The 10,778-nt window shown below is 41.7% G+C and overlaps 1 protein-coding gene across 1 annotated transcript; it reads right to left on the bottom strand.

The window, feature by feature from the left end:
• Positions 1-8,309: 8,309 nt before the first annotated feature.
• Positions 8,310-8,779, bottom strand: LOC109220195. Its single transcript, XM_019384659.1, has 2 exons — positions 8,715-8,779; positions 8,310-8,631 (listed from the first exon to the last, which is right to left on the bottom strand). The coding sequence occupies exons 1-2, from the start codon at positions 8,777-8,779 to the stop codon at positions 8,310-8,312; spliced, it is 387 nt and encodes a 128-aa protein (XP_019240204.1).
• Between the last annotated feature and the right edge of the window lie 1,999 nt (positions 8,780-10,778).

The raw sequence follows: 10,778 nt of genomic DNA, 5'->3' as shown, positions 1-10,778 counted from the left end.
GGAGCGTTTTGGCGCCTATTGTGGAAGTTAGCATTTTGGAAGAAATTTCATTAGTTTGGGTTGAAGTGCATTTCAGTGTTATCGATGTCCGTTTGGGATTCCGAGTCTAGGAGTAGCTCCATATGGTGATTCTGGAGTTGGGAGCGCGATCGAAAGTGAATTCGGATGTTCGTGGGTCATTTTTGGGTCATTTGGCAAAAGATAGAAATTTGAAGGTTTTTGAGAAGTTTGACCGAAGGTGGACTTTGTGATATCGGGGTCGGAATCCGATTCTGGAAGTTGGAGTAGGTCTGTAATGTCGAATATGACTTGTGTGCGAAATTTGAATTTAATCGGGCGTGATTTGATAGGTTTAAACATCGAAAGTAGAAGTTTGAAATTCTAAAGTTCATAAAGCTTGGATTGGGGGTCGATTCGTAGTTTTGTCGTTGTTTGATACTATTTGAGGCCTCGAGCAAGTCCGTAATGTGTTTTGGGACTGGTTGGTATGATTGGTTGGGGTCCCGGGGGGCCTCGGGTGGATTCCGAGTGGTTAGCGGATCGAAAATGGAATTTGGAAAACGCTGAAGTTGCTGGTTGCTGGTATAACCGCACTTGCGAGACCAGGGTCGTAGGTGCGGAGCCGCAGAAGCGGTCGTTGTGCTGTAGAAGCGAAAAATGGATGGCCAGGCAGGGACCGCATCTGCAGAGGAGAGGGCATAGAAGCGGAATGGGTTGGGAGCCCCGGACTGCAGAAGGGGCATTTGGCACGCACCTGCGGGACCGCTGAAGCGATCAAGGGACCGCAGGTGCGAAAGGACTGGAGGCAGTGAGCTATCTTTAAAAATTGAGTTTAGGCTCATTTCCTCCCATTTTCACTTCGGGTTGGGCGATTTTGGAGCTTTTGGAAGAGACATTTTCTCCATCTATGTCAAGGTAAGTTGTTCCCACTCATTAGACACTAAATACATGGCTTTGTTTCGGATTTGAGCATGAAAATTGGTAGAAACTTGGGGTTTGAGGGAAAACCTAAAAAATTGATATTTTTGGATTTTGGCCACGATTTTGGATATGAAATTGAGAGTAAATTATATATTTGAGTTCGTGAGGTTATGGGTAAACGTTATCTTCGAAAAATTTTGGAATCCGGGCACGTGGGCCCGAGGGCAATTTTGTCAACTTGTCGATCGGGGTTAGGAATTTGTTATAAATTGGATCGTAATGGGTAATTGAACTTATATTAATGGATTGGCATGACTTTTGGCTAGCTTAGGAGCATTTTTGCATCGATTCGAGTCTTCGGAAGGGCGTGGAATGCCGGTGAGTTAATTGGTTATGTGCTCCTATGTGACGACCCGGCCGGTCGTCTCATGAGTTACCGGTTTGTTTCCCCCATTTCTTCTACCATTTGCTTTGTTCATCTGTGTTTTGGGGTATCGGGTTGGTTGGATTGAATCCGGATTGGTTTTGGTGAAGTTGGAGACACTTAGTCTCTTTTAAGAAGGCTTAAATTGGAAAAGTCAACTGGATGTTGACTTATGTGTTAGAGGGCTTGGATATGAGTTTTGATGGTTCGGTTAGCTTCAGGAGGTGATTTGTGACTTAGGAGCGCGATTGGAATGGGTTTTGGAGGTGTAGAGAAGATTTAGGCGTGAATTGGCGTAGTTGAGATTTTGGCGATTTCCGGTTGATAGGCGAGATTTTGATATAGGGGTCGGAATGGAATTCGGAGAGTTACAGTTGCTTCGCTACGTCATTTGGGATGTGTGTGTAAAATTCTAGGTCATTTTGAGGTGGTTTGGTTGGGTTTTTGATCAAAAGCGTATTTCGGAAGAATTTAGGAACTTAGGCTTGAATTCGATGTGATTTTGTAGATTTGATGTTGTTTGAGGTGTTTTGATGATTGGAACAAGTTTGAATAAGGTGTTGGGTTGTATTTGTGCTTTTGGTTGAGATCCCGGGGGGCCTCGGGGTGAATTCGGATGGTTAACAGAGAGATTGGTGAATTGTTGCAACAGCCGATATTGTTGTTTCTGGTGTTTTCGTACCTGTGGTTTGGGGACCGCAGGTGCAGTGTCGCACGTGTGGAAGTGAAGGCGCAAATGCGGTCTTAGGAGTTGGGGTCAGGAACCGCAGATGCGGTATGGGAACCGCACCTATGGGGTCGCAGATGCGACAAAAGGACCGCAGATGTTGTTTGGGCTAGTTTAATGAATTTCCGCAGAAGCGGATGGATCGACCGCCTGTGGTACCGCAGAAGCGGATTTTGGACGGCAGATGCGGAAAGGCCTGGGCAGAAGGTATATATTTCATACTTCGCGAATTTTGAAGGGTTTGACCATTTTTGAACTCGGAATTGGGAACTTGGGGCGATTTTGAGGAGAGAAATCAAAGAGACTTCGTTGAGGTAAGTATTTTGGACTTAAAACACAATTTTATGGTAGAATTTCATGAATTAAGGCTGTTATTAGGAGGATTAAAGGGCTAAAAATGGAGGTTTAGGGCTTGAGTTTAAGAGGCCTTTAATGGGGGATTTGAGGGGTCATTAGGACTCTGATTTTGTGTTCTTGGTATGTATGAACTCATGAGAAGACGAGGAATCTAATGATGTAAAAATTTCTGAGTTTCGAGAAGTGAGCCCGGGGCTCGAGTTTTGCTAATTTCGGGATTTTTAGTGTTTTTCGATTGTTTTCCCTTGGATTTTGTTCCCTTAGCATATTTTTACGTTCTCATTCTAAATTTGGATAGATTCAATGCACGTGGAGGCCAATTCGAAGGAAAAAGGCATCACGAGCTAGGGATTTAGCCGGTTCCAGGTGAGTAATGTTGGTAAATGATGTTCTGAGGGTTTGAATTCCCGGATTGTACATCGTAGTACTATATTGAGGTGTGGCACACGCTCGATGAGGAGCGTGGGGTCGTGCACTATAGGGATTTGGACTTGGTCCGTCCCGATTGATGATTTTACCGCATATTTGATTGAAAAACTATTTCTTATCATCGTTTATTGGGCTGAATGCCATATTTGGGCTTCGTGCCAACTATTTGAACCCTTCGGGGCTTTTATTTGATATTTCCTCACTGTTTTGACTTACTATTTGAACTCAGTCATGGTATTTTCCACTATTTTACTACTCAGCCATTTTTACTCAGTTTTGATACTTAAATGATATTTTAAATGATGTTTGGGCTGAGAAACACTATTTTACTATCGCCCGAGGGGCTTGTGATGATTTTTGACTGAGTAAGGCCGAGGGCCTGTATTAGTGAGGAAACACTGATACTGATTGGAGGCCGAGAGCCTGAGATATGTGCGCCACGAGGTGGCTTGATTGATATGAGGCCGGGGGCCTAGATTTGATACCAAGAGATGGCTTGTTATTGCGCTTGGGCCGTAAGGGGCCCCTCCAGGAGTATGCACACCCCCAGTGAGCGCGGGTACCCATTGTGATGTGAGTTTAGGCCCGAGGGCTGTTACTGTTGTGAGATGTTGCCCGAGGGGCGGATGTGGTGTTAGTGTGCCCAAGGGGCAAATTCCTATTTGTTTACGTTATCATAATTAACTGTCATTACCTGTTTTACTGGTTTAAAGAACATTTCTTTGATATGTATTGATTTTACTGAAATTAACTGATTTTACTGCTTCATTATAGACTGCCACATGCTTTACGTGTTTTCTTGCTTTCAGTCATTATTTATATTCGTTACTCACTGAGTTGGAGTACTCACTTTACTCCCTGCACCCTGTGTGCAGATTCAGGCGTAGCTGGTTCCGCTCCGGAGTGTTGATTCCTCCAGTTCTAGGTGGGCTTATTCGGAGACTACGAGGTAGCTGTTGACGTCCGCACCCTCGTGTCTCTACTCTTCTATCATTTCTATTTCTCACAACAACTTGTAGTAGTTTATGACTTTAGTAGACTGTATGTGACTAGTAGATGCTCTTGACTTGTGACACCCCGGTTAGCGCTGTGTTTTTTTTAAGCAATCCACTAGGCATATTGCCTAGGGTTGGGTTTTATATATATAGAAATTAATCAAACATAGTTTTTCCGGAGGTCTTATGAAATGAAAGGCATGAAACTTGTAAACTACATAAAACCTATTACCAATATTGAGTAAACAACTCAACATTGGTATCACAAGATATGAACTGACTATCAAACTATAACTAGAAGAACCTATATCTTTAAGTACACGGATCACTGCTCCTACGATCATGATATCACTGCCCTTACGATCTTGATGCTGTTTATTCGTTATTGTTGTCCAGTTGCTAAAAATAGCTCCCTTTATTCTCCATGTAACAAATGCACTTGTACCAGTTGTCCAGGATCTTCATATTTCTTGCCCTCATCTGCTCACTTGCTTTCTTCTTGCTCTTAATTTTTCCTGACGTCTTCTTGTTGTTTGTTGATTTCATCTCATGAATTCCTTTATGGTATGTCCTGCTATGATGAAGTATTCTGAACCCAGCCCATTGTGGTATATCACTATCCACAAATTGTATCCAACATTGCCCTGTGAATTGCCCTTTCCAGTTCAGCTCGACTAGGTAATATTTGAGCTCCATTTTCGTGAATGATCACTCTTTTTATGATTGGCCTCTTTGTGTAATTTGATCCTCGGGTTGTAGTGTTGTAAGCTTGCTTTTGGCCTTTGTTCCATATTGCAACCACAAAGCCCAGTAAAGTTGGCCAAAGCCTGTTGCATGCATGGGGATGCAGGTGAGATTGTGCATTCCAATTACCTCCAATTCATGTACAGTCTCATGATGGCTTGTTGAGACCCCTGTATTCCTTGAAGGCTCCCAGATAAAAATGTCCTGCAGCATTGATGTTTCAAACCAAAGCACCATCATTTTACCCATCTAATTGCTCATTGTCCACATTCCAGTTCTCATGCTTATGCATGCCTCTTTTCCTTCTTCTAGGGAATGAGCACATAGTGCTAATACCACCCTTTGAAGTCGTAATAGGAGGCAAGGCATGAGTACAGTAACAACTCCTGCAAAAAAGAATACAAGGTTAGTAGAAAAAGTTATCCATATCATCTCCTCCTCTAGGATTCGATGGTATTGATTCAGCTTCAAGACTAGCTCCCTTACTACCTCCCTTGCCCTTCTCTTTGTACCCTCTTCTCCCCTATTTGCACCATCTATTTTACCAATGTTAATGTGTGATATGAGACCCCATTCTACATGTCTACCCTTCCATATCTCCTCTCAATTCCAGTTTAGTATAGTGACCCCCATTCCTTGCTTTAAGAAGTTCACCCATTGCAGCAAAGATCCCTTGCCTATTTCCTATTGTACCCCCCCTGCCTTTGATCCCTTATCACTAATCCTTCTAAACTCATTTCATATTGTACTCCCCCATAATTTGCCTGACTCCCTGCACCCCAATACCTTCCTTGCCATGCAACACTCCAGCATACTGCATTCACCACCTCATGATGCCCACTTCTCTTAAACTTTCTGAGCATCACTTCTTCCTCTTTTCTTTTTTGATTTAGTTGAGTGGTTAATTTACCACCCCCTCTTCTAATAATTGTGTCTGAGGTTTCCCACTTCTCCCTGGGCCCTAGTTTCCAGCAATGATCCTGCATTTTGAGTTTGACAACTACTGTACTATTGCCTATCTGTAATGCCAGTCCATTGGATTGAATGCCAAGCATTGATACCACCAATTGGACTTCTATTAGAGAATAGAACAATAGCACAGAATCAGTACCTGCAAAACAGAACACAAAGTTAGTGAAAAAACTGATCACCATGTTCTTCTCTATAAAGATTTGAACATGGTGAGACCTTGTCATGTCCTTCCTCATCTCCTGTCCTCCTCATACTAATTTCTTGCAACCATTACACGCAAATATGGGCATTGCATCTTATCTCCATTCAATATCCTCCTGCTTTGAGAGTCTAGATCCCAAAACTCATAACATTCTATGTTTCCAACATCAAGTGCATAATTTGCCAAATGATCAGCCAATTTGTTCCCCTCTCTATATATATGTGATATCCTTATATTGAATTCCACCATTAACTTCTTGATCTCCTCCACTTGATCAGTGATGCACCAAGGTGGTTTCCAATTCCCCTCTATTATGTTCTTCAGCAACAATGAATCTGTTTGAAAACATACATGAGAATACTGTTGTGCCCTGCAAATCCTCAGTGCTTCAACTATTGCTATTGCCTCTGCTTCATTATTGGAACCCTCAGCAATCTCTCTTCCTTCTACATATTTGCGATCTCCATGCTCATCCCTCAGACAAAATCCAATCGAGCTCCTCCCCGGGTTCCCTCTAGAAGCACCATCAGTATTAACTTTAATCCACCCTTCCAAAGGAAATTCCCATAGTACTTTCTCATACTTCAATTGAGGAGTATAGTTTTGCAGCATGCTCAATAAATCCTGCCATTTATGTGGCACATGAATACCTGGTTTTCTAAGTTGCAGTAAGGCCCTTAGTGTATTTGATACTTGGTATATGACTCTACTAACTAAAACTGCATCACCATATTTCAAACTATTCCTTCTCTTCCATAATTCCCAAACTATACATGATGGAAGAGCCTGCATTATTGGTTTGAGTCTAGGCAGTACCTGGGCAGTCCAGCATTTAGTAATGGCTTGATGAAACGTCAGATCTTGGACTGCAATACCTGCTCTTGCTAGGAAGTACTTCCATACCATTGTTGCAGCTTTTGGTGTGAAGAAGAGGTGCACTAAAGTTTCCTCCTTTGGCTCAGCACAACACCAACACCTCGATGGCATGTGATATCCCAACCTACGCATGAAATCATCAAGGGGCAGTTTTGCTCTCCATACTTTCCACATAAAGAAGGAAATTTTGAATGGCAATCCTTGTACCCAAATCATCCTATAAGCTAGTCTAGGATTATCCCTTCTTCTAAGATATTCCCATGCTGACTTTACAGAGAAATGGCCTTTAGTTTCAAGCATCCACACTGGAGTGTCAAGGACATTATCCATTACAGGAGGTCTAATATTTTCAACTATATGCAATGCCAATTCTTCAGGTAACAGCTCCATCAATCTACCTACATTCGAAGATCCCTGCTTCACCAATTCATACACATTGTGTACTTCTTCATCCACACCAAAATCTGGAGGAACTAAGAAATACAAAGCTCCTAGTCCAGTCCAATTATCATACCAGAAAAGTGCAGATCCCATTTTTGTTCTCCAAAAAATCTGATGCTCAATCAATTCCCTACATTCTAACATTTTCCTCCACACATGGGATCCATTCCTCCAAGGCACAACTATTGCATTAAGTTTTTTGCAATACTTTTGACTCACAAATGAACTCCAAAGGCTAGGCTTAGTCCTAAAGTTCCAGCATAGTTTGCAAAAGAGAGCCTTTGATACATCATGTAATGATCTGAATCCAATTCCTCCTTCCACACATGGCATACAAAGATTGTTCCATGAAGCCCAATGTCTACTTGATCCTCCAACAGAGCTACTCCAAAAGAACTGAGCAAAGATTTTGTGTAGCCTGCTAATAACATTGTTAGGGGGATTTACAGCTGAAAGCAGATGTATTGGCATGCTCTGAAGGACATTAGCAATCAGCACTGCCCTGCCCCCTATGGATAGTAATTTCCCCTTCCAAGCCTGCAGCTTATCAAGCACCTTATTGATCATAGGCTGATAATAATCCAGCTTTCTTCTTGCATAAAAAATAGGACAGCCTAGGTATGTGAAAGGAAATTCTTGCCTTCCAATCCCTGTTACCCTCTCCACCTTCCTGACTACCTCCAAGTCAAATAAATGGTGCATGTAAATGGCAGACTTGCTTTTTCTTACTAGCTGGCCAGAAGCAGCCTCATACAAGTGTAGAATTTCCATCACTAACCTTAATGATGTAGCATCTGAGGATGAAAAAATGATGGTATCATCTGCATATGCCAAATGATTGATCTTAGAACTCCATTTAGGAAGACCAAATCCACAGAAATATAGATTGAAGTGCAGTGAATTCAGTCCTCTTAACAGAGCTTAAGCAGCTAAAATAAATAGAGTTGGTGATAATGGATCTCCCTGCTTGACATCCCTCGATGATTTGAAGAAGCCATGAGATTGCCCATTGACAAGGACAGAATACCAGTTATTCCCTACCAAGTCATAAACCATCCCAATGAACCTTTCACAAAAGCCAAACTTTCTCAGCATTTTGGACAGAAATAGCCATGAAAGCCTGTCATAGGCCTTTGTCATATCTAGCTTGATTACTATATTAGGACCTGCTTTTGTTCTGATCCTTATATAAGTAATAATCTCCTTAGTTAGTAACACATTTTAAACTATACTCCTTCCCTTCACAAAGCCTGATTGTTCCTCTGAGATCAAATTAGGCAATAGCTCCACCAATCTTTCATGAATCACCCTCGAAAATATTTTGTTAATGAAGTTACTGAGACTAATTGGTCGCAAATCAGAGAAAGTATTCACCTCCTTTTTCTTTGGTAAAAGTATCGGATTAGTGTGTGTAACACACTTTGGCAATTGCTGACCATTGAAAAAGGCTAGGACCATTGCATCTGGAACCAAGAAAAACCAAACACCACCATCTTCTTCACATACCAAGAAGCAGCCATAGAAAAACCTTAGGAGCTTAAACCTAACATGGCTTAACCATGAACAGCCGCAAACCAAACGACCACAATCCGTTTCTTCTAGACCTCTAAGCTTCAGAACACTGACCAGTCGACCACCAGCTGCACCATCACCACCAAAAGTCCATCGCCGGACCTCCGTTCACCACGCATCTGCTATCTCCGGCAAAGCTTCACCTCACACGACCCATCTCCTCCACACAAAACAGCCACGATGCTCACTCCTCAGTCCAGATCAAGCAGATCATCCTCACCCATTGTCCTCACTGCTAGGAATGAGAAACACACACACACACACACATATAAAAAAAATAAAGAACAGATTGAGTAACAATAAAAAATAGAGTAGGGAACGGATCGAGAATAAGGAGTCGAGGTGCCGCAGAGTCGAGCTTTCCGGCGCTGATTCGAGTTTCCATCCACAGTTCTAACACTTGTGTTTCAGAGCTGCTGCACAATTAATTTCAGATTTGTTTGAGGTTGATTTCTCATTTCCTTCTACGTCTTATTTGTTGAACCTCGCACCTTCGTCATTCGGTTAATTTATTGTTCTGTTCGTTGATTGAGGTTAATTGCGGCTCTGTTCGTTAATCGTATGAGTTACTATATATCATTGTTCTGTTTTTGGTTGTCTAAATGATATCTGCTCTGTTAATGATTCTGTTTGCACGTTGCTTAGAGAAAATTTGTTCTGGATGGGTTCTGATGGTAAAATTGAGTAGTTGATTCCCTGTTTCATCACTTTATTAAGAGGTAATTGTTTAAGGCTTCACAATACCGGATCTGTGGGAGTTAGCTCTCAAAACGTGAGGAAATTGGACTTAGATAATTTTGTTGCTCTCTTATTCTTACTCTCATGAATTTGATAGCTTGGAGCAAACTTATGCCGTTAATAATCATAAGCATTTATAGTTTGCTTTAGGCACGTTTAATATATCGTCGTGATTGTGGACACGTTCGCGTGACATGATTACGATTCTAAAAACAATTCGGAGTATGCGTTCGCGCAACTTCGACCAACTTTCTCAAAATAAATATGTTATTAGTATAGTCCTCTTTAATTAAATATAGTTCTTTAGGCCGAGGTGTGCCATCCATAATTGAATCCCTATGGCCCTCGTGTTAATTTTATAACTTAGACATTAAAATGATATTCGTAGTTTGCTTTAGTCACGTTTAATCCACCATCGTGGTTGTGTACACGTTCGTGTGACATAATTACGGTTCTAAAAATAAAACCGGAGTATGCGTTCGCGCAACTTTGGCCAAACTTTCTTAATTATAATAAAGCGTTATTAATTGTAGACACGTTCGCGTGACATGATTTTTAACGCGCCAAACAAACGGGTACACGTGCACGTGACCTGTTTTAAGATAATTTCTTAATTAAAAGAGGCAAATGCACGTAGGTTTTAAAATAAGTAATTAGACAATTTGATTAATCCAATTATGATCAAAGCGACCGTGATAGAACCACGGAACCCGGGAATGCCTAACACTTTCCCCCGGGTTAACAGAATTCCTTACCCGAATTTCTGTGTTTCGCAGACATTAAAACAGAGTCAAATCTTCTCGATTCAGGATTCTAAACCGATGACTTGGGACACCATTAACTATCCCAAGTGGCGACTCTGAATTTAATTTAAATAATCCCGTTTCGATTGTCACTTAAATTGGAAAAAACTCCCTTATACTCCCTTCCCTGGGTAGTAAAAAAGGAGGTGCGACAGCTCTGGCGACTCTGCTGGGGAAAAGAAGCCAGAACTTCTGGCTCAGGGTTCAAGAATTCGAGCTTGTTAATTTGATTTTGCTTGGCTTTATTTATTGTTAATATTACTGTACTTTTTGAACCTAATGTGCTAATTGCTGTTTATTCGCCATTTCATTACTGCTTGAATTTTATTAAAATTCCTTCTTACGCCACCCTTCTGGGTCTTTCTCAACTGATACTCCTCCCCATACTTATCTTTGAAATCTCGACAAAAAATCAATAAAATCTTGCCATAAAGTGAACCTAATCAACACATGCCTCTCACGTAAGTATCCAACATTGCACTCACCTTTAATGCCACATTTGCCACGCCCCAAAACCGAGGGACATGACCGGCGCTCGACCGGGTAGCCCCAGTCAAGCGGACCTGGGTGCCTTTCT

This window comes from Nicotiana attenuata, unplaced genomic scaffold, assembly GCF_001879085.1.
Source record: "Nicotiana attenuata strain UT unplaced genomic scaffold, NIATTr2, whole genome shotgun sequence".
In the NCBI taxonomy this organism is placed as follows: Eukaryota; Viridiplantae; Streptophyta; class Magnoliopsida; order Solanales; family Solanaceae; genus Nicotiana; species Nicotiana attenuata.
This window is presented reverse-complemented; position numbering and strand designations above follow the sequence as displayed.

Excerpts from the sequence above, each read along its gene's own strand:
- LOC109220195 (XM_019384659.1), bottom strand. The coding sequence starts at position 8,779 with ATGCGTGGTGAACGGAGGTCCGGCGATGGACTTTTGGTGGTGATGGTG. Across the intron at positions 8,632-8,714 it reads GTGCAGCTGGTGGTCGACTG|GTTTAAGCTCCTAAGGTTTT; the intron begins GTCAGTGTTCTG and ends AAGCCATGTTAG.